The following is a 24,087-nucleotide window of genomic DNA, read 5'->3' as shown; positions in this document are numbered from 1 at the left end:
TTCCTCTCCTACTTCTGCTTCCTCCGCCTCCTCCCTTTCACTGCAGAGGATGTCTTGGCCTGGATGTATCATAATTTATTTGCTGTTGAGGGACATTGTTTCTAGTCTTTTATTATAAACAGTACTGCAGTGGATGCTTGCCTATAGGCAGGTGTATTCAGACACATACAGGTGTACAAATATATCTGAAGGAGAAATACACTTAATAAAACGTCCTCTAAGTGGACCTTTTATGTTTCGATGGGTGTTGCCAAAATACTGTTCAGTGTGTAAGGGCAGCACGGTGTCTTTAAAATGGCAATACATTAGAATTGCAAGATGCCTTAAAAATCATCTTATTCAGCTCTCCTCAATATTGGTGAATTTCATGAACATATGGAACAGAAGAAGCCAGAGACAAAAGAATACGTACTATATGATTCTGTTTATACAAAGAAGAAAAACAGGAGAAACTTACCTATGCCATTATGAGTCAGCACAGTGGTTATCCTTGGTGAGGAACAGAGACGAGGGGGCCTCTGGAAGGCTGGAAATGCTCTGTGTCTTGGTTTGGATGCTGTTCCACACGTTCATGAAATTCATCAATATTGTAGAGAGTTGAACAAGAATTTTTTTTAATCATTTAATCATTTACATTTATCATTGTACACTTCTCTATAAGTTTACAAATGTGTATTATGAGAGTTTTAATGTATAAATGAGAGGTTTTTGTTTTTTAGGCATCTGGCCCAACTCTTTGGTTTTATAGTCTTAAGATTAAGACCCCAAGAGTTGAAGAGTTTCCTGCCCCTCCTGCCAGATACAGCTGAGGCTTCCTGAGAGCTTCTCCCTGGAAGCTAGAGCCCCAGCCTGTCTTGCCAGGATTGGACTAATGATGCTGTTGGCACTCAGGAAGGCTGTGAATGTGTGACAGTGTCTCTCACCTTCAGGCCCTTGAAGAGTAATGGTGTATCTGAGAGCCAGCTGAGGTGTCAAATGGGAGTTTCTGGTCTTATAGCCTACATCGCTTTGTTTGGGAAAACCCTAGCACAGGCCTCACACCCAGTCGATAAGACAAGCTCAGAAGGTCTGTAGTTCTCTGTCATTCCCACCGGCCTCTCGTTTCTTTTTCTTGAGACTTTTCTCATTGCATCCTAATCTGTCCTTTCCACTGCTTATTTCTGGTTGTTTTCAGGCCAGTCCCTATTTCAGATAGTTATATCTTTTTCAGCAAAATTGTTTGTTCAGAGTAAAAAGGAAACAGATTTCTGTATTATCCTTCCTGGCCTGCTTTAGGAGAGTGGTGGATTCCAAGGAGTTGTTTGCATGCTCTGTGATTCCCAAGATGGGTGATTTTCAGCATCCAGGAGTCCTTTATTTTGCTATGAAGATTGTATCTGGAAACCTTCCGTGAGTCAAAGCATAGCTGGTTATTCGAGCATTTCCTGTGGTCAGAAATTCTCCTTGTGGTCAAGAAATTGATCAGAGATTAAGATGCATTCTGAGCGTTTTCTGGCATGAACACACCTACTGACTTTGCTAGTGCTAGCAGCACATCTGTGTCGGATGTCCCGTTCGATCATGAGTTAGAAATAGTGGCTAAATTACACAGCCCTCTTAGTATAAGACAGCTTTATCATGGTCTAATCCATGTCCTGACAATACCAAGAGATTTGTGCAAACTTTAGCTAAGTCCAGACTGGCTACCTCTTAAATCTTAAACATCCCTGACACATGGAGGAAGTGTTAAAGACAGTTCCTGATCTATTCTAAAGAGGCACTGGTAAATACAGAGCTGGGGGAAGACATTCTGGGTGTGATACTGAAGAGACACCAAATTGAAAAGTCCTGGTTTTGAACCAAAGAAGGCCTTCTGTAAGTGGGCACTTTCAGTAGAAAATTCCCATGTGGGACTTCACTCCAGGCCCCTAGCCCACCTCTTTGCTTTCACCCCTTTTGTTTCCCTTCACTCTCTGCCCTCCTTCACTCTGGCCTCAGCAAATCAATTTGTTACCAGAGATCAACTTTGAATCATGCCTTCTCACTGACTGGTCATCCTTACTCCTGTTGACCTCCCTCTCCCTCTTCTGGACTTCTCTGCCGATATTGTCTGTGTGCTCTGCTTAGCAGGCACCATGTTGCACCTTATTTGTTGTTACTCACTCGCTCAATCGTGTCCAACTCTTTGTGGCCCCATGGACTGCAGCACGCCAGGCTTCCCTGTCCTTCACTATCTCCCGAAATTTGCTCAAACTCATGTCCATTCAGTTGGTGATGCCATCCAACCATCTCATCCTCTGTCATCCCCTTTTCCTCCTGCGTTCAATCTTTCCCGGCGTCAGGGTCTTTTCCAGTGAGTTGACTCTTCGCGTCAGGTGGCCAAAGGATTGGAGCTTCAGTGTCAGTCCTTCCAGTGAATATTCAGGGTTGATCTCCTTTAGGGTTGACTGGTTTGCTCTCCTTGCATTCCAAGGGACTCTTGAGAGTCTTCTCCCACACCACAGTTCAAAAGCATCGATTCTTTGGCGCTCAGCCTTCCTTGTGGTCCAACTCACATCCGTGCATGACTACTGAAGAAAACCATAGCTTTGACTATATGGACCTTTGGCAGCAAAGTAATGTCTCTGCTTTTTAATATGCTGTCTAGGTTTGTCATAGCTTTTCTTCCAAGGAGCAAGCATCTTTTAATTTCATAGCTGTAGTCGCTGTCTGCAGTTCTGCCTCATAACTTATCTTGTATTGTCTTTAATTTGATTACACTTTGCACATCTTTACCTTGTCTTCCTAGAGTGTTGCCTTCTGAAAGGATGTGACAGTGTTGGTGATTTTTCTGTCCCCACTGTCCATGGAATTTAGTGTTCTGTCACCCAGGTAGTGTTCTTTCAGTAGTGATATGTTGCTCTGCTAACCCTGTTGCCCAGATACTGCCGTGTGTCATATCATCAGAGATGAGATTACTATAAATAGAAGATTCAATTGCTAATTGATTTTGCAAACTTGCGCGGGTGGCATCTTTCTTTGTCTTCCTTTGCACCATCGGTCAATCTCTGTTGAAAAACTGTGCCAAAATTATTTTCAAGTTCTGTCTGACTTAACTGACCCTCTGGATTTAGGGTAATATATGACTGTCAGGGCAGTTTCCATTCAGCACAAGAGTTGACGTGGCTTGTTGGAGCTTAGTGGAAGAAGATTTTACCCATATTTGTTCAATATGTGAATTCTTTGAAAGGAATGAATAGGCAGGCATAAGCAACATGAGCCCAAGGTGAGACTTTAAAAGACTCACAAACTTTTTGCAGAAATGCATAGTCTTGGTAAGTCTTTGGTAGCCTGTTCAAATCTGAAGCATTGATCTAAATTTTTATTCAGTTATCATAGTACTACCTTTTAATCCTTCCCCTTATCTTGTGACAATTACTTTATCAACCATGAAATCCTAAAAATTGGTTCTTTTCTAAGTTTTTTTTTTTCAGATTTCACTTTCTTGTTTTTATACCAGAATCGTGTGTCCTAAATTCTTATCTTATTATGCATTCTAATAACTGGTAGAATTCATCATTTTCAACCCTTTACCAGAATATTCTGTAACCTCACACTGTCCTAAAACAGGTCCTAAAGACCTGCTGTGTACCAGTTCCCCCTTAGATGCTGCAGGTTCAGAGATTATAAGACGGTTGATGTTGCCCTCATAGGGCTCTCAGGAAAGGAAGTAGTTGGCAGCAAAGCTTCCATTTTTTTCCAGCCCTAGTGCCTGTCTTCTTCTACACACCTAACAGCCACCAGGGTCTACAGGGCAACCTTCCAATCAGCCTCTATGTGGTATTTTTCTATTGGATCTTTTAAAGTTAGTTTTGCTATTTTTTTTCTTTTGGCAAAGTATCTTAAGTGACTTTATAAATTATTTTTCTTTAGTGTATTTAACTCTTCCATTGAGATTCTAATTTGGTTTATGTTTGATATGCAGTTGAACATCTTTGTCTAGTATATGCTGTTTGAATCCAAGATCATGATATCTGCATTTTTTCTTTTCATTTTTCTCATAGTCTTTGCATTTGTTTGTCTTTACTTTCTAAGGTTGATGAGGTGGTTTGAGTGTAATAAATTAGTTTGTCAGCCTGTAAGTATCTGGGCCTAGTGAGTAATTTCAGTGCTGAGGAGATCCTGAGCCTGAGGTCAAGTCCCATTGAAAATAGCTACATGGAAGAGGAAATTAATAGTTTAAGGCATGAAAGAAAAGAAAGTGAAAGTGAAGTCTCTCAGTCATGTCCGACTCTGCGAAACCATGGACTGTAGTCAACTAGGCTCCTCAGTCCATGGAATTTTCCAGGCAAGAGTACTGGAGTGGGTTTCCATTTCCTTCTCCAGGGGATCTTCCCAACCCAGGGATTGAACTCGTGTTCAAGGCACAAGTGTGCCTCAAGTCTGGGAGCTTAGGCTTTAGGTGGAGTCGGGGATAGAAGGAAATCCCCTGAGCTGGCTTGTCAGTGTCAGGGCTGGGGGCTTGGCCTGAAAGAGAAGTTGGATTCTATAACAAAGAAAGGATGGAAAGAACCTTCTGGGTAGGGAAGGTGGCCTGCAGGAGATTCAGGTGTAGAGGGGAAAGGTGCTGTTGACCACAGAGCTGTGTTGCCTAGAATCTTTGAACATCAGACTCAGCATTCAGGCTTAGCCAGGGGTTTTTAGACGCGCTGTCCTAGTTCCCTAGGATTCTAAGGATGTGCTTCTGTGTGGAAAACAGAAGGCAGGCCACTGGGACTTCTGCGTCCTTCACCCATAAGGTTCAGTTTAAGATTTTATTGGGAAAAAAGATTTTGATGCCCCTGAGAAGGTTTATCAGCCCTTGTTCTCATCAGTGGGAAGGCAGGGTTCAAAGGTTTTTATCTGAGAGAATTTGCGGGAACTCTCAGAGGTCGCTCCCTTTTAACCTCCCCGCATCACTCAGCCTAATCAATCGATCCTGTTGTTGTTCCCACTTAAGTGGTCTTGAATCCGGCCTCTGCTACTGCTATTAGTCTCATTGTCTTTCTGGTTTATGATCATAGCCTCTTGGTAATTGGGCTTTCTCCTTCTGGTCTCACGTCTGCTCAGCCCTTTATCCACACTGCTGCGGATATCTTCCTAAAGTGAACGAGATCACACCACCTCCCTTGTCTAAAGTTCTTCAGTGGCTCTCCATTACCTTCAGGGTAAAATTGAATACCATTGCCAGCAGAATCGTATCTAGCCTCACCTCTTGCCATTTTCACCCCCAGTGATAAACTTCAGCCACACAGGTTGGAACAGCCTTCAGCTGGTGTGCTGTTTCTCACCCGCATTGTCTTTACTTGCGGATCCCTTCCCAGAGTCCCCTCTGCAGGCCTTCTCTGGCCTGTTCTCTGAGCCACTGCCCACCGCCCCGTGTTCTGCAGTGTTCTGTGAGCACGTCCACACTGGACCCTGATTGTCCTCATTCCTCACTAGATCCTCAGTTCCTTGAGGCAGTGGACTGGGTCTTCATCATTGTATCCTCCAAGCCAAGGACACAGGGCTCTCATAAATGATTCTGAATGCATGAATGGTGTCGAGACATTCAGAAGAGCTCTTTCCTCAAAAGTGCCATTCAGTGGAAACATGGGATTGTGTCTAAAGAAAGGGAGAAGTAAAAAGATATGTAAAATACTAAGGTCTTGAGCACAGTTGCAGCCTTTCAGTGGGAACTAGTTTCCCTGCGTCTTTAGTGTGAAGGGTAGAGGGTGTATTGCTAACAGTCCAGGGAACCTGTGAAACTTTTCAGGTGGAATGTTTAAATACAGGGGCTCCGAAGGAAGGGAGGTGTGCACCAGCAGAGCAGGGGAAGGAGAGCCAGCAGCCGGGGCTCGTGGGAGACAAGGTGTCCCAAGGGTGCAGCTCGCCATGAAGATTCAGGGCCACCTTTCCTGAGCTTGGGGACATGGGTGGAAATGGCTTTAGAATTTAGAGTTCAAAAATAAGGGACTTGCCTAGCAGTCCAGCAGTTAAGACTCCACGCTACCAACGCAGGAGGCATGGGTTCAGTCCCTGGTCTGGGAATTGGGATCCTGCATGCTGCACAAGTGTGGCCAGAATAGTAATAACAGCAGCAGTAATAATAGTCATAACAGGGAGACACAGCTTCATTTGTTATAGGCAAAGAGAGTGGTAACAGCCCAAATGTCCCGCAGGTGAGCGGGTAAACAAAATATGGTCGGTCTGTACAGTAGAATGTTATCCACCATAAAAAAGAAGGATGTACCTGTGCGCATTACAACATGGATGACCTTTGAAAACGGTATACTGAGTGAAAAAAGCCAGTCACGAAAGACCAAATATTTTAGGATCCCATTTATATGAAATGTCCAGAGTAGGCAGATGTACAGAGACAGAAAGTAGAACCACTAACCACTAAGACAGAAAGTAGATTAGTGGTTGCCAGGGGTTTATAGGTGGGAGAATCTGAAGTTTCTTTTGGGGTTAATGAAAATGTTCTAAAAGTGATTGTGGATAATGGTTACACGGCTCTGTAAGATTTACAAAAAATCATTGAATTGTTTACTTTCAGTGGGTGAAGTATGTGGTATGTGAGTTGTATTTCTGTAATGCTTGTTATAGGAAATTCCTTGGTGGTCCAGTGCTTAGGGCTCAGTGCTTCCACTGCCCTTTCACCAAATGCAGTCCCTGGTCTGGGAACCTAAGATCCTGCCAGCCATGTGGCATGATTCCCCCCCGCCCCTGCCCCCAGAGAAAAAGCTGTTAGAATAATGCTGATGATAATAAGTGGAGGCTAGGGGGGATAGATGTTTTACCCCAGGGGATTTGGCACTTAAAAATTCTCAGCCCCCTGCAGCTTGTCTGAATGCAGAGTTCCTTAGAGAAGAGACCTGCTCTGACAAAGACGCCTCGTTCCTGGAGACACCTCTTCTCCCGATGCACTCTGGGAGGCGGTGTGCAACCACCTGGAGCAAGGGTGGGGAGGCTGGGCGGAGACAGCTGTGACTAAGTGAACGTTTACATCCAGGCTCGTCTGAGCAGCTAGGGCAGATGGTTAGAGAGGACTCTCCCTTCAAGGGTGTAAAGACCAGACAGAGAGCTTGACCATCCTGTCCTAACTAGCAGCTGAATGTATTGTCTGTGGGGTGTTGTCAGCCTCAAAAAAGCAATCCATTTTCTCTCCTTGCCCTCTGAAAAAGATCTTCATGCCATTGTTAGATCTCTTTGCTTCAAGTCCTCTTGGGTTGGGTTAGTTTAGGCTTCTGAGTTTATCTCCATTTTCAGGAATCCTTCCCTGAATCCCTACCCTCCCAGCTGCCCCAGGTGGGGGAAGGTGTGGCTGCTGGCAGAGCCAGTAGGCTCTCCACTGTTGTCACCACTCTGCTTCCTCCTGGTCACTTTGCTTCTTTGTTTCCTGTGATCAGAGGGCGGGGAAGTAGACTTGTTAGGACTTAAAGGATGAGTAGCACTGAAGTGATCAAGACCAGATCACAGCCCTCCACTGAGGACCTCAAGAGCAGAGACTGCCTCTTCTTGGCCGTCACCTGGCGTAGCACCTGACATACTGTAGGCACTGGTGTTTATTGAAGGAATAAGTGATATCTTTTGCCCTGTGTACTAAATTAATTATATTAGGGGAGGTAATGAAATAATCACTAGATACAAGATGAATTCTTGAGGATTAATCCTTAAAGATTTCTCACTGGTGAGTCTGTCTACACTTCTGCTTTTTTCGCTGCTCTCTTTCTCTGCCCAGGTGAAACAAAACGCATGAGGTTTTGTTTCTCCCTGCAGCAGCTGTAGAGTGCCGCTGCCGCAGGAGCCATGTTTGGGGCTTGCTCAAGTATTTGTTGTCCAAGGGACAGTTGGAGCAGGGAACTTGGGGGAGAGCAGATTCTCAACCCCCTGGAGCCTATGGCCTGAAGGACTGTGCAAGTTTATTTTTACTGAGAGGTGCATAACCTGGAGACTATGGATAGGCTTCTTGGAGGTCAGTGAACCCCTGAAATTCAGTGTAGAGATTGTACATGTGTGCATACACGTGCAATGGGGCTGAACCATAAGCTACAGTCTTCATCAAGTGATCAAAGTGAGAGGAGTCTCCTCCTCGCGAAAGGTTAAAGGCTCCGTCTGTGCAGCCCAGTGGAATACCTACTGTCGCAGCTGTAGTACATTCAGTTCAGTTCAGGTGCTCAGTCATGTCCCACTCTTTGCGACCCCATGGACTGCAGCATGCCAGGCCTCCCTGTCCATCACCAACTCCCAGAGCTTGCCCAAACTCATGTCCATTGAGTCCATGTTGCCATCCAACCATCTCATCCTATGTCTTCCCCTTCTCCCGCCTTCAGTCTTTCCCTGCATCCGGGTCTTTTCAGATGAGTCAGTTGTTCGCATCTGGTGGCCAAAGTATTGGAGTTTCAGCTTCAGCATCAGTCCTTCCAATGAATATTCAGGACTGATTTCCTTTAGGATGGACTGGTTGGATCTCCTCGATGTCCAAGGGACTCTCAAGAGTCTTCTCCAGCACCACAGTTCAAGAGCATCAATTCTTCAGCACTCAGTTCTCTCTATAGTCCAACTCTCACATCCATAAATGACTACTGGAACAACCATAGCTTTGACTAGAAGGACCTTTGTTGGCAAAGTAATGTCTCTGCTTTTATTTTTTTATTTATGTTTTTGTCTCTGCTTTTTAATATGCTGTCTAGGTTAATCAAAACTTTTCTTCCAAGGAGCAAGTGTCTTTTAATTTCATGGCTGCAGTCAACATCTGCAGTGATTTTGGAGCCCAAAAAATAAACTCTGTCACTGTTTCCACTGTTTCCCCATCTATTTGTCATGAAGTGATGGGACCAGATGTCATGATGTTAGTTTTCTGAATGCTGAGTTTTAACCCAACTTTTTCACTCTCCTCTTTCACTTTCATCAAGAGGCCTTTAGTTCTTCTTTGCTTTCTGCCATAAGTGGTATCATCTGCATGTATGAGGTTATTGAAATTTCTCCCGGCAATCTTGATTCCAGCTTGTGCTTCATCCAGTCCAGCATTTCTTATGATGTACTCTGTGTATAAGTTAAATAAGCAGGGTGACAGTAGATAGCTTCGACGTAGTCTTTTTCCTGATTTGGAACCAGTCTGTTGTTCTATGTCCAGTTCTAACTGTTGCTTCTTGACCTGCATACAGATTTCTCAAGAGGCAGGTAAGGTGGTCTGCTATTCCCATCTGTTTAAGAATTTTCCACAGTTTGTTGTGATCCACACAGTCAAAGGCTTTGGCGTAGTCAGTGAAGCAGAAGTAGATGTTTTTCTGGAATTCTCTTGCTTTTTTGATGATCCAGTGGATGTTGGCAATTTGATCTTTGGTTCCTCTGCCTTTTCTAAGTCCAGCTTGAACATCTGGAAGTTCATGGTTCATGTACTGTTGAAGCCTGGCTTGGAGAATTTTGAGCATCACTTTGCTAGTGTGTGAGATGAGTGTAGTTGTGAGGTAGCTTAAACAGTCTTTGGCATTGCCTTTCTTTGGGATTGGAGTGAACACTGACCTTTTCCAGTCCTGTGGCCACTGCTGAGTTTTCCAAGTTTGCTGGCATATTGAGTGCAACACTTTCACAGCATCATCTTCTAGAATTTGAAATAGCTCAGTTGGAATTCCATCACCTCCACTAGTTTGTTCATAGTGATGCGTCCTAAGGCCCACTTGACTTCACATTCCAGGATGTCTGGCTCTAGGTGAGTGATCACATTTTTGGCGTCTCACCTCCATGTTGCAGATTGAAGATAGACAGCCCTCCTGGGTGCTGGAGCTGACTGACTCCCCCGGGTTTACCGCTCCCCTCAGGGAGATGGTGTAGCTCTCATCTGTCCCACCCTGTGGCCGCTAGGCCCAGATGCCCGTGGCAGGGCGCACTTGCCCAGGGGTGGCACACCGTCCCTCAGAAGACACCCTGGGCTTTCCTGGAGCTGCCTCCAAAACCCCACCAAACTGTAAACAGAAAATGTCTGCTAAGTGTTTAAGATAAGTATTGTACATACATTTTCAGCTTTATAGCTAACTCAGAGCAACTTGCAGTGTTGCCCTGATGGGAGACCGCAGGACAAAAGGCCAAACTCTTACTGGAGCTGATTTCCTACAGCTGTTGGGGAACTCCCAGGTTGCTTAATCTAATTGGGAAATGGTCTTTATTTAGCCCTGGCTTTCAGCACGGAGCCTTGCACAGAGCGGGGCCAGAGCGGCACCTGTGGGCCGCAGGCAGGTGTGGCCCTGGGCGCTTTCCTTCACTTCTCGGAGTCCCCGTTTCCGCGGCTGTGAGATGAAGCTGCAGATTGCTTCCTTGCAGAGTTGTTGTGCGTGGGCATGCCACCCCCCCACCCCCAGCACCTCGCTGTGGTCACCGGCCTGGAAGCTCTCCAGACCCTGCTTCAGGTTTATGCAGAAGTTCTGTTACATAGGCATAATTGATTCCTTACTGACCTTTGGAGATTGAGCTCAGTCTTCAGCCCCTGTACCCTGCTGGATGTTGGCAGTGGGGCTAAAAGTTCTAACTCTTATAATCAAGGTTTGGTCTTTCTGGTGACTAGCCCCCATCCTGAAGCCATATAGGTTCCCCCCCTCAAAAGTCACCTCATTATCATAAACTCAGGTTTCAGATAACAAGGGGCTTGTTATGGATAGCAGAAGACACTCCTATCAGGAAATTCCAAGGGTTTTAGGAGCTCTGTATCGGGCGCTGGGGACAAAGACCAAACAGGTACTTCTGGGCTTTCTTTGGCTGTGCTTGGGTCTTTGTTGCGTTTTGCTCCAGCTTCTCTCGTTGCAGCGAGCAAGGGGCTGCTCTTTGTTTCAGTGCTCAGTTGTGGAGCACAGGCTCTAGGCACTCGGGCTTAGTTGCGCCACAGTGTGTGGGATCTTCCAAGACCAGGAATTGAACTGTGTTCCCTGCACTGGCAGATTCTTACCCACTGTACCACCAGGGAAGTTGTATTTCGTTTTATACCACGTTGCCCCTGCCCTCACCTCCCCACAGGGTTCCTGCGTTTAAGACCTTGCCAGTGGGTTTCCTCTGCCCTCTGTGGATACTGAGGGCTAACCTGACCAGTGACCTCAGGCTGGGAAGGAGCAGGAGGAGGAGCCCAGCCCTGGGCCTGCACCTCTTCAGGGTGGGGAGGACTCTGCTCTTTATCTCCCTAGGGCACCTTACTCTCTTAGCTTTTCTCCCGTGACTTAGAGGACAGTGTTCATCTCACAGTAGCACTGATCCCTTTTATAAAGAGAGGAAACAGAAACCTTTCGTCTGTGCTCAGGCGGGTAAAGCTGTGAGCTTTATAGCATCAGACTGAACAGATTCACATTTTACCAAGTTCCTTCCCACTTGGGAAACAGCTGCCCTAAAAAAGCCTCCATATTTCCCTCCATATTTATCATAGACACTTTCTCCAGTTCTCGTGGAAGAGAATTGGCGGGTCTAGAGCTGTTAAATCTAGTTATTTCCCTGCAGTCAGCCTGGATCTCTGTAATTCTGTCTTGCAGAAAAGGCGGCTAATTTCAGTAGAGATCCTCCCATCTATCACTGTAACAGTTTATTTAATAGGTGCAGTTACAGCTTGAACACACCAACAGGCTTTATGTGAGTAATTGCCATATTTATGCTGCTTTGAATTGATGATAAAGTGCTAAAATATGAGGTATGTGGTTTCATATGCTGTGATTTTATGGGGGTTCTGTGTTACTTAATCCCTTCCCTCCTCCGATAATTCCAGGTTTGTTAGCTAGTTGTTTTCTCATTATCCAGATAGTTTTAAAACAAAGCTTTCTCCACCTTTTTTGACTGTTTCCCATGTGTTCGCATCTCACCACTCTCCTGTTTTCTCCTTGCTTATAAGTTAAACACAAGTTATTTGCATTCCAGAAGTGCCTCCTTGCCATAAAGGCAGGCAGCTCCACTTTGGGCTCTTCCAGATAAGCAGAGTTCACGTGGCTGTGACTCGGCAGTGCTCACGGATTTCCTCAGGACCCAGTGCTCTGATCGGAACATCATGCCCTGGCAAGCTGCCTGGGGAGCCCAGCAGCCAACGAGAAGCAAAGCCTGTTTCACATAGTAGTCCTGCCCTTCCATCCAAGGCAGAAATGATCTGGGTGGAAGCCCAGCTCTCCGAGACAGTTCCAGCAGGCCTGCCTTACCTGGCTGTTCCCACCACCCTTTCCCTCCATTCAGCGGCGCGCCTCGGTGGAAAGGCCCCTCTGCCCTCCGCTGAGAGGCGACGGGACGAGTCAAGGCCATGTACCCGACAGGCCGTGCAGCAGGCCATTTTGAGGCGGCCCTGGGAGCAGCACCCGCTCTCACTCCCCCTTCTCCCCCTGGTGGTGTGTGTATGTGTGTTGGGGGGGCACGGTGTTTCTGTCTAGCTTCCAGGAAGGGGGCGCAGCCCTCTTGGGGGATCCCAGCCAAAGCCATGCCACTGACCTGATCTGTAAAAGTGAGCAGCCCAGATGGGGAGACCACACCTAGAACAGCCAATGGCTTACCCTGGAGAGCGTGGGAATTTGCTCAATCAGTCCCCTCAACTGCTCCAGGGAGTGGTAGAGGCAGGAGAACTAGTCCACAGAGGAAGGTGGGACCTGGGCGCCCTGGGTCATGACGCACCTTCTCCGTGCCGACCAGGCCTCAGACTGTCTCTTGTATTCCATGAGCAAGGAGGGCCTGCCAGGATGCCTTGAAGCACGAGGCTGTTCGAGAACAAACAACTTTAGTCCACTTCCTCCCTCTCTTCAGCCAGAGAAACTGTGCTTTTATTATCAGGCATGTATCCCTCCTTCCGTCCTTTCTTTGGATAGTTACCTAATGCCTTCTGCAGGCACGAGTTACTGTGCCAAGTCCAGGTACATAGAATGGTAACTGAAAAACATGCCCCTTCTCTCCTGAGAGGCCAGCATTCAGCAATCACACAGCTGTCTGGTGACTTCCAAGTTGTACCCAATGCTGTATAGAGAAAGTATGCAGGTAGTGGGTGCAGTGATTAAACCCAGGCTCTGAAGCCCGTATGGGAGTAGTCATAATAGTAGGATACAGCTCACAGGGCCACCGTGAGGGTTGTGGAGATTCTGTGTGTAAAATGCTAATCACTGGGCCTGGCCCAGTATGTGTGTTGCATAAATATAAGCAGTTTTATTCTCCTAACTGACTTATTCTGGGGGTCAGGGGAGACCTCTGAGGGAGCAGGGTTTAGCCAGTCAAAAAAGTGAAGGCAGAAGTTGAAGGAGGAAGTCTCCAAGGCAGTTGGGGGCGGGGGGGTAGGACGGGTCACACTAGGAGGCCTTGAAAGGCCAGCATGATTGGAGTTGGGTGGGAGGGGCAGCAGGGTCAGGTGAGGTGCAGGCCCCCCAGGCCATGTGTGGACAGCTTTGTATTGTTTCCTGGACACAGAGTGCAAGGATTGTAGGCTTGCGGAGACCATGATCAGATTTTCTGCCAGTGTTACAGGCTTCTAGTCTATGAAGTGTCTTTTCTTAGTGAGGAAAGAGGCCAGGAAAGGAGGGCCACTGGGCTGTGATGGGTGCCATCTTTGAACCTTTGTTTGTTGAGAATCAGGAACCCGAAAGAAGTTCACCTGTGCCCTTGTTAGTGCTTACGAGGGATCTGCCTGTGACCTCAGGGGCTTTTCTGCCGGGGGGCCTGCTGTGGAGTGGAAGTTGGCATTGTCCGCACGGAGGTGGTGGTGTGTTGGATGTACCTGTGTGTTAGTGCAGCTGTTTTTTTGCTGGTAGCTCGGTGCTGAGTCAGTGAGGACCCCCCGCCCCACCCTCAGCGCCAGCTCCGCGCTGTGGTGGCACTAGCTCGCCTCCGAGTCACACTGCCGTCACCCACGCCACTGGGCTTGCATGTGCTGGCAGAGTCACACTTGGAGCCTGAAGGAGGCTCACGTTCCTAGTTGGGGCTCCGAGCTGCTCCTGGCTTTGAATATCGGTGGCTGCCTTGCAGAGTACATTCTGCTCCCCTCAATTCTAGGTCACACTCCTCTCCCCCTCCATCCTAGGCTGTCCAGAACCAGCAGTATGCACTCTGGGCTGGCCTAAGCTTCACTTTGTCATGGTGGTTTTCTGCAGCACATCTATTGGGGTATGCATCTTCTTTGAAAGTCAGGGACAGAGCCCCTTGCCAGGTCGGAGCAGGGCCCAGATGCCCTCTTTCACAGTAACTGACAGTAAGCACACGGGTAGCTTACAAAGGATCAGCCAGATGCTAGAGCCATATGATGCCCCAGACCTGGTGTGATATTTTCATCTTTTCCCCTCCAGGTCTCTTCTCTCCCTTCTTCCTCAGCCTCGAGATTTATGACACGGCTGTGTGTACATACAACGACGTTGGAAATTTATAACGCCACAGTGCCCGGTTGTGGGGCTGACACCCGGTCAAGCTGTCATAATAGACTGCCAGTGGCATTCTGTCAGGGGGAAGAAGGAGGGGTGGCCTTGCCAGAAACAGATCCTGACTGAGGAGGGAATTACCCAGGAAAGACGGCTAACAAAGGGGCGCTGGCAGGGCCAGAGTGACCTTAGTGTTCAAGGGATGGAAGAGCCAGAAAATCATTCCAGGCACATCCAGAGCAGGAAGGCAACAGGGGACCTCGTGGGGCTGCTTTACTGTGACCAATAGTGGAACTTCATCAGAGGAAGAAAGCACGGACATTGTCCGTTGGCTGCTGTCGGTCAGAGAGGAGGCGGCATTTCTTCTCCAGCTCTCCCTGCGTCTCCTCCAACTGACAGATGAGAGCGCTGAGTGGGTGTGAGTGGAGATGACTGCGTGTGAGTGAACAAGGGAGGAACAGAAAAACCTTCTAGCCCTAATGAATCCAGCATTTATAGGGTAAAGCCTACAAGTGATATTTAAAGGATAAGGGAATAGGGATTTAACAGGAGAGGGAGGAGCCCAGCATTTAAATGCACAGTCAGCCAAGACTGAGTGAGCCAGCTCCCCCACCACACACCCAGCTCTCTGGCCCTGGGCTTAGCCTCTCTGAGCTGCTATCTGCTCTCTGTAAAATGGGGATAAAAATAATACTATTTACCTCAAAGAATTACTGGGTGGATTCACCATGATGATTCTACTGAAGAGCTGAGGAAAGTGCCTGGCATATAGTAAAGCCCTCAGCAAAAGTTAACTGTTATGTTTACTGTTTTATTATCATCGTCATTGTTGCAGGGTGCCGGCCATTTGTATTACCTGCTCTTCATACCTGTAATCTGAGTATGCGTAACATCTCAACAGTCATTCATGAACAGCCCCGTTTTTGATGAGGAACCCGAGTCTTAGAGAGGTCGAATGGTTTTCCCCAGTCACCCAGCAGCTGAGAGCCAGGATCAAAACTGAGATCACATGCGTAGAGACTGTTAACACAGAATGAAGTAAATCAGAAAGACAAAAACAAATACCGTGTATTAATGCATATATGTTGAATCTAGAAAAATGGTACGGATGAACCTATTTGCAAAGTAGAAACAGAGGCACAGATGTAAAGAACAAATGTATGGATACCAAGGGGGAAGAGGGCCTGGGATGAACTGGGAGATTGGGACTGACATGTATACAACTACTCTGTATAAAATAGATGATTAATAAAAAATACTAGATGTTGAAACTTCAACTGAAATCTTAATTTCTCTACTAAAAAAACAATTGTAATATATGGTGAAACTACGTGTAACTTTGTGCTATTAAAAAAAATCTATTTAAATATTTAAAGGAAAAATATTTGAAGTAGAAAAGAAACTAATGCATGTTTTTAATATTTGTCTGCCAACTGGCCTGTTTTGGCTGAGTCCTCAGGGCAGGCTGTGCCTGCAGACAGGGGCTGCTATTGCAGCTTCTTAAAACGTAAAGAAAAAAAAAGGCAGGCGCTACACAGTGGGCTTTACCTAAGTCATCTCATTTGCTCCTTGCAGTAGTCTCCGAAGGTGAGGTTAATCCATCATAGACTCAGAGGAGCAGAAGTGAAGTCGGCATCCGGGATCTCGATGGCACACCTCAGGTGTCCTCCACCACTTAGATCTTCAGGACCTTAGCTCCTGCCTGAGCCCTGTGCCAAGACTTCATTATACTCACCTGTACGGTGCAGAGAAGACGAAGGCAGCACAGTCACCCAGGGTCTCACCGCTAGTCAGTGGCTTCCAACCGAGATGCTCAGCCGAACCCTCCATTGTGGTGGGGGTGCTGCAGTGGGAGCCTCAAAAGGAGATAGGCTAAAAAAAGAGAGAGAGAGAGATAGGCTGTAGAGATGCTGTTGGCATTTGACCCAGAGTGGGGCCTCCTTACTCTGTTAGAGGGTCAGCCCTCTTCAAGACAATTTGGACTTGATGCTCAAGGGGGTTCCCTGAGTTCTCAGCAGCCCTCTGGCCTTGAAACTTAGCCTGCCCTAGACTTACCTCTTGGACACGTGAAAGAAAAGGAGAATGGTCTATTAGCCGCATTTCCTTAAAAGTCAACTTGTCATCTAGTCGTTAAAGCCTGTCTGCTGTGGGGTATTTTAGAGCATTGGCAACACCGATTAATTTTTTTTTTTTAAGGACTGAAGTGCTGAGTTTTATATCTAAATATAGAAAGTGAAAAATAAACAAGTCAGAGTTTGTCTTGGAGGAAGTATTGATTTGTTGCTAGAAAGGAAACTCAGGAGGAACCGAGTCCTGGGGTGTGTGAGCAGGGCTGAAAGCCTGGCCCGGGGGTAGTACAGCAAGACTTGAGGCCCAGCGCGCCGGTGCTGAGCAGAGGGACTTGGGATCCAGGGATGGAGAGTTGTTTCAGGAGCTGGGACACATACCGGGGCGGAAGGTGGAGTCTCCCCCTCCGTTTCCAAGCTCTTTCGAGTCCCTTGTCCATTTTCCTGGTGCCCCTAGCGTGCCAAGTGCCACGGGCACCTGAGCCGCAGGGACAGGGAGGTCAGGAGTAAAAGGCCAGTTCTTAGCCCCGAGGGAACGCCTCACGGCTGCCATTGGTGGGTCCTCTAGAAGGTTGTGTGCCATCACCGACTCAGACATGAGTTTGAGTAGGCTCCAGGAGTTGGTGATGGACAGGGAAGCCTGGCAAGCAGCAGTCCATGGGGTCACAAAGAGTTGGACACAACTGAGCGACTGAACTGAACTGAACTAGCCTTTTGTCAGTGAAATACTTTGAGGAGGACCACGGCTTGCAGCTCTGTAAATGAACTCATCTGCCAGATTGAGTGCTCAGTAAATATTGAAAAAAAAAAAAGACCTCTTTGCTTTTTTTCTCTTTGATTTTTTAATATTCTTTTGAAAAATCATACGTGGCTATAGTTTAATAATGTATAAAAACCTTGGTTATGAATAAAAGGCACCAATTATAATACTTTTTGGAAATGCTTCATTCCTAAAGTCTCTGATATTTATTTTTCCTTGTGTATTCTGCCACCCCTCCCCACATATTATTGAATCATAGATTTTTTTAAGAGTCGGGAGGACTTGGAGGCCTATCCCATCTTCTAGAGCGCCAGGGGTCCTCAGAGCACGATCCCCTGACCAGCAGCAGCACCTGGGAACATATCGGCAGTGCAGATTCTTGGGTCCTGCCCCCAACCAACAGGATCCAAAATCCTATAGGTACATCAGCCTTGTAATCTAGATTATAACAAGCCCTGATTCCGCTGCATGCTCAAGTTTGAAAGTGCGTGATTTAAAACACCACAGTAAAAAAACTCAGGCTCTGGAAGTGGGTGGTCTTCAGATTGCAGTTCACTAGCTCTCTGACCTTGCGAGAATTACTTTACCTCTTAGCCTCTGCATTCTCATCTGTAAAATGAGATTAGTAATAATCTCTCTGAAGGGTTATTGTGTGAACTGGTGTAGAAGGGCATGGTAGGACTCAGCATTGCATGCCTCACATACAGTACACATTGAGTAAATGGTTGGTCATTACTAACTGTCTTCTCAGACCAGGTAGTAACCTTTCTAAAAAAAAGCAGCATCCCAAACAGATGGCTGTCCAGTGAGAAGGGTGTTCAAAAGCTCTGGCCCTTCATAATGAGTGACAGCTGTAGCTAAGATTTTGTATTGAGAGACTATTTGCCTTCCTGTCATTCCCATTCTAGTCGTAGCTCTGTTCTCTAGAATGATTAGAATAAGACTGTTCTTCATAGAAATTGTTAGGTTTTTGAAGACAGCAACCTTGGTGGTTCTGAATTTTATCTTTTATTCACACAAGATTAAAAGATTCCTAAAGAAACCAGTGGAACTCAGTAAAAAAAAAAAAAAAGAAAGACGAAGCACGGCCTGTTCCCGAAACAGAAGAAGAAGAAAGAAGCAGGGCCTGTTCCCAAGATATTGGGTCTTTGGAGACGTCTGGTATATAGAGATGCTTCAGAGCTTACGGCGAAGCTTTCTCAGTTGGACCTCTGGCCATGGAACGGACCTGTGGCAAGGAGGTACTGCTCTCTGCCAGCAGGTGTGAGCCAGAGTCAGCCCGGAGTGTTTATGGGCGGGTCTCTGGGCCCCGGGATGCACATTGCTTGGGATCCAGCAGCTCCATGTGGGGGTCCCCTCCAGGCCCTGGCGCTTCTCCTGCTCCGGCCTTGGGCTCCTCGCGAGCTGTCCCTCACTGCCCGGCCTCCAGGCTCTCACTTGTGTCGCTCGCCCTCCGTCTCACTAGCATTCTGCAGTTAGCCGTCTGCTCTAAGTTTTTGTTTTTATTTTATTGATGTCTAATGAATAGCTGCGAAAAATTGTTCTGGCCAAGCAAATGATACCTTTCCTCAATTATGCCACGTTGTTGTGTAGGTCAGTGGCAGAATTGCAGTTTTAAAGTGGGATTTCGTAATAGAAGCATGCGTCCAGATTACAGGAGATACTAAGGTGGTAATTAGCCGGTGCTGAGGAGCTGGCCTTGCGCTTTCAGGTGCTTCCATTTTTCTCATCATCCATCCAGTGACGTTTCAGCAGGCCCGCACCTCTAATGGTTTCCAGATAGCTAATTTGCAGTATGTTTTCAGCCCTGTGATGCCGGGCAAGTGGCCATTAGGAGACAATGCCGAGGATTCCTGTGCGAAGGTTGCCAGAAGATTGTAAATGGACTGAGGCTGTCAGGATCTTATCTCTGCCATTCAGAGAGCTCCTCTCCACGCTGGGGCTCGGGCACTGTGGACATGTCCGTCAGGACTTTTGAAGCTCCCATGTCTGTACCGTTTTCTTTGTATTCGAGAGAGGCTGATATTCAGATAAAGAGAGAAGTGTAGTGATTTCTGTTCAACCTAGAGGATGAAGATTTGAATCTGTTGACATATGCCCAGGGCTTGTCAAAATGTGGATGATTTCATGTTGAAGCATGTGACGTGTGTTACCTGAGATTTGCAATAGGCAGAAAGTTTAAGTGTCTGAGAATAGTGTAGAAAAGTCACTGAGGAAAGAGAATTAGTGTAGAATTACTAACTGTGGATGGTGAGCGGGGGCCATGCTGACCTCTGACTTCTGGAGGGGATGGACCATCTCAAAAGCTGCCCAGAATACTGAGGGCCTGTGGGCTTCTTGGAGATGTGGTGTTTCTCTGGGGGTGGGGGCAGAGGGGGCTGTGGCCTGGGTGCCAGCCTGATGGTGGATTAACAGCACGCCCCTTCTGACTAGTGTGGGGGCCCTGAGCTGAGACCACACTGCCACCTCTTACCAGCTGTGTAGTTTAGGGCAAGGGCTTCCCCTTTCCGAATCCCACTTCCCTCATCTGTGTTCTCTCTTCATCCAGTAGCTCCCGCAGTCAAGGGTTCAGGATTTGATGGCAGCATCATTAAATAAGTGGTGGATGCGGGGAGCGTGTAGCCCAGCGCACAGCATGGCAGCCATGCCGGAAATGTTAACTCCCGGAGGGAGGCGTGCAGTGATGCGGCGTCTTGGTAGCCAGTTGTTGCCCAGTAGGGTGTCCTTGAGGCCGGTCCGTTAATGCCCTTGTCTCTGGGGTGAAAGAGCCCATGTGCAGTTAACAGCTTTTAGGCCAAGGAATGATGACTTAGTTGAATTTTACTGTTTTTGTTGGTGGTTTTTTTTTTTTTTCTTAACACTGCACACCAGGTAAGTTCCAGAAGAAACAGGAAAACCCACTCTAACCATAAAAACAAATGAAGACATCATAAAGAAGGTCTTGTTAGGTCTTGAAAACCTAACATTTCTTAATTATGTTCGTCAAAAAAAATTCAATACACAAAATTTGAAGACAGGTAAATGAGAGGGGAAAAAATGTAAAGATACAGAACAGTAACATAGTTCCTTAATATTAAGTACAAAATGAGGAGAACCACTCCGTTTGAAAATGAACAAAAACATGAATAGAAAATTCACAAAGTAAGAAAAACACACTGGACTTCTGGAAAAACCTAAAGGATTAACAGTAGATGATTTTTAAGTTATTGTATACTGTGTTATCTTTAAAATTATGTTATAAAAGAATATTTAATGGTCAGGTTCACAAAATCATTTGTAAGTGAAAAGGGTGGGTTAAAACATAATATTATCTCTATTAAAATTCCAAGGTAAACATAAAAATGTGGACAGAAGTTACCTTTGTCTGATGTGTTTCTGTATTATTTTAGTTTTTACAAAAAAGCAAATATTTGTAAACTTTAAGAAAGAAAAAGGGCTGGAGTGGGCCGAGGCAAGACGAGTGCCTGTGCCCCCCGGGGGTTCCTCACCCCAGGGGGGCCTCATGGACCCCCGCTTCTCCCCTCAAGCCCATCCCTCTCCTGCTCTGCTTTCCACTTGTGCTTCTAAGGCTCCTGCCTGTTTCTCCGCAGGGCTGAGCACTGAAGGTATCTACCGGGTCAGTGGGAACAAGTCGGAGATGGAGAGTCTGCAGAGACAGTTTGATCAAGGTAAGGCCACAGCCAGTCAAGGCAGACCCACTGCCGGTGGAGCCCCCCGGGGTGCTCATGCCACACAACCCCAAAGCCAAGGTGCTGGCTGGGTGGCTGAGGAGGAGAGAGTGGCCCCTGTCAGCAAACAGAAGCATCTGCCCCACAAACCTGCTTCAGCCAGGCTGCTCCCGTCTCCACCATCCACAGGCACTGTTGCAGCCCCCGGCACGGGCCTCATTCACCGAGACCCAGGCCTCGCTTCCCTCGGGCTAGGCCATGCAGAGGTCACGGCGGGCACGTGACTCAAGGTTGGGTTGAGATGACAGCCCTGTGTTGGCAGGGCCTCTCAACCGTAGCTGCCCTCCCCACAGAGCCCTGCAGGAGAGGAGCAAAGCACGGGGCAGCTTGTGATGCGCTGCACCTTGGGCCCAGGGCTCCCAGAGCTGAACGCTCCGCCTCCTGAGCTAGGTCAGATCTGAGAGGCTGAGGGCCACATGGCCACATCCGCTCCACCCTAACCCAGTTCATTAGGGCTGAACACCCTGGGAGGAGAGGTCACACCCACCAGTGTCAGACGCAAAGGACCCGAAGAGTAAAACTTGACAGGTGCCACTGGCTAGAAAGGAAAGTAAGCAGATCAAAGTGGGGTCCGACTTAGCGTGTGACTGGGCCTCGGGAGACCCAGCCAGGCGGCCTGTGCAAGCCTGCATGCCGAAGCCACTACCCAGTGCGTGGTGGGAGCAGGCACCGCCCCCCACCCCCAGCACCCAGCTCCACAGCCTCCACTAGCCAGAGGTGGGAAGGGAAACATGTGAGTCTTGAAGGATCGGAAGCACAAGGTCAGGATGAGGGCAGAGCCACACTAGATTAGACACTTGTGTATATGCCAGGATCTGCAACCCAGGATATACTCCCAAGCGGAAACAGTTGAGATCTATCAGTAGATGATTTGTTACGAATCAGAAATGCAGTAAAGTATGGAAAGAAAAATTAGAGACGAGTTGGTGGTATCATAAGCTGGAAGGAACCAGCAGGAGGAAAGTAAGTCTGGTTGCCTGACCACCACAAGGAGCAGGGTGGAAACAGTAGTCAGGGTTGCTGGTACCATTTCTGTAACCTTCCAGGAAAAGTGACTCGGCCTTAGGGGGAAGCCTGCTTCTGTCTCCCCAGGTGGAAGGTATGAGGAAAGGTAGCAGCATGTCCAGGGCAGACGAGAGGGGATCTGTGCCACAGAACGGGGGTATAGCTCCTCTAGAGGCCCAGAAGCTGATCTGGGCAGGTTGGGTGTCAGCGTGTCTTTGAGTCTCAGAACTTTTTTTTTTTTTTTTTAACAGCACCCAGGGGTGCCACCTTCTGTCCAGTCTGTGATGACCCTGAGTCCCTGCCCAGGCTCCAGGCTGGCCCCTGGCAGCACCCCTGGTTCTCCAGGTTTCTCTTGCTTGTTCCCAGCGCCAAGTGTTCCTTGCTTTGGCACAGCCTCGATTGGCCTGGCCTCACTCTCCCAACTTCCTTTCAGATCACAACCTGGATTTGGCAGAAAAGGACTTCACGGTGAACACCGTGGCGGGGGCCATGAAGAGCTTTTTCTCAGAACTGCCAGACCCCCTGGTCCCGTACAACATGCAGATCGACCTGGTGGAGGCCCACAGTGAGTACCCACAGCCCGCCTGGCTCATGGGCCCCTGGCGGCCCCCCAGGCTCACTGTTGGGCAAATGGCAGGGGGCGGGGGGGCGGTGCAGCAATGCAAGAACAGGTCCTGCCCTCAGAGAGCTGACGCTCTGACTCCTGGAACTGAGCCTGAAGGACGCAGGAAAGAGAACCAGCAAGATGGCGCCAGAGGGGCTCCCATCAAACCCCAGCCTTGTCGACCAGAGGGACTTTGTTCTGTCAAGAAAGCTGCAAGCTGCCCCGAAGCTCCATGGTTGAGAGCCTGGTTTTGATGACAGACTTGGGGCAAAGCCTCGCTCCTTTGCTTGTTCACAGTGGAACCTTCCTGGCCCTGAGTGTCCTAGGTTGCCATCCCTGCTTGCATTTATGAAATGAGACTTGGAGAGGCCTGGAGGCATGGCTGAGTCACAGACCTCTTCAGTAGAAGGCTGTACTGGCCTCTCCCCTCCTCACTCCTCCTCCCAGCTCTCCTGAAAGGAAATGCACACGTGGTCTGGGCCAGAGAGCCTCTGGAGGGACGGGGACAGCTGCAGTGGCCGCTTGGGGCTGCAGGGGAGCACCTCTGCCTTCAGTGGTCATGGCACACCATCCTGCCCGCTCCAAGGACTCTTTCTGCCCTAGCCGGCCTCTCTCTGGGCTCCTCTCCCACTGTGGGAACCCAGCCCTTGGGCATCCTTCCCTGGACTTGATGTAGTGCCGCAGGGGGCCTGACGTCTCAGGGCTTTTCATGGACTGACAATTCTAGACTTTCTTAGCCAGAGGCAGCTGCTGGTGTGCAGCCCAGGAGGGGGCTGTGTCGCTCAGACCCCAGGACCTTAGTCTCACCCTGCCGCCGCCCAGCTCCAGAGACGGAGCTCTAAGCACACATGGTCTACTCACAAAGCTCATGGTGTGGACAAAACCTGGGTGGAGGCCACAGATTTGCAGGACTTCAAGTCATGGGTCGTAGACTCTTGGCGGTGCTGATGGAAGCCCAGCCCTGAACTGTGGGAGGAGTCCCTGTCAGAATCTGACTGCTGGCAGGGCTGTGGGCCCCAGCGTCGCTGTGCTGTGATCTGCCTCTCCCGTGATGTTTGTTTCCAGTCTCTTCATAGTTTATGCACACCATTCTCAGCTGCTTCAAATCCTTCACAGCCACTTATCCAGGTCCACAGGGATGGGCAGAAGCCCTGGCAGAACAGTCACGATGTCCCTTGGCCTGCTCACCCATCTGCCTGCTTAGGACAGGAGGCTGGGTCTCTCAGATGAGTTACAGCGTGGGGACAAGTGCTAGCTTCTGCTCTGGCCTTGCCTTCCAGAGATGGAGGTCCTCCCAGCACTCACTCCTCTAGCAGGCTCCGGGCTGGCTCAGATGTGAGACGCAAGGGAGGCCTCCATCCGGAGCCAGCTTTCTTTGCCCCTTGGCCAAGCTGGGCTGCAGGTAGGAAGAGAAGGTATTAGCTGGCACCCAGCTTCCCGGGAGCCTGGAGGTTGCCAGTAGGGTTTGTCTTGACTTGGCGCCATCTAGAGGCCTGTGGCATCCTAGCACCCCGCAGAAAGAATTCCATTGTTTGTGCGGGAATTGCTGACATGGCATCTTTTTGTTTTTGGAGGGTCGCAGGGGGCAGGAGAGGAAGGT

The 24,087-nt window shown here is 48.2% G+C and overlaps 1 protein-coding gene across 2 annotated transcripts in view; it reads left to right on the top strand.

Annotated features, from left to right (window-relative positions):
* ARHGAP35 (Rho GTPase activating protein 35) overlaps positions 1–24,087 on the top strand; it is a 114,470-nt gene that overhangs the window by 79,378 nt on the left and 11,005 nt on the right. Inside the window, exons 4-5 of one of the 2 annotated variants that reach the window (XM_070450664.1) lie at positions 20,741–20,818; positions 22,317–22,448. In XM_070450664.1, the coding sequence (XP_070306765.1) occupies positions 20,741–20,818; positions 22,317–22,448 (210 nt within the window). Of the gene's footprint in view, positions 1–14,255; positions 15,602–20,740; positions 20,819–22,316; positions 22,449–24,087 lie in introns of those variants that run through there. The other variant, XM_070450665.1, reaches the window with a different exon arrangement.

This window comes from Odocoileus virginianus, chromosome 20, assembly GCF_023699985.2.
Source record: "Odocoileus virginianus isolate 20LAN1187 ecotype Illinois chromosome 20, Ovbor_1.2, whole genome shotgun sequence".
NCBI lineage: Eukaryota > Metazoa > Chordata > Mammalia > Artiodactyla > Cervidae > Odocoileus > Odocoileus virginianus.
The sequence above is the reverse complement of the archived record's forward strand: the minus strand, read 5'-3'. Positions and strand labels throughout refer to the sequence as shown.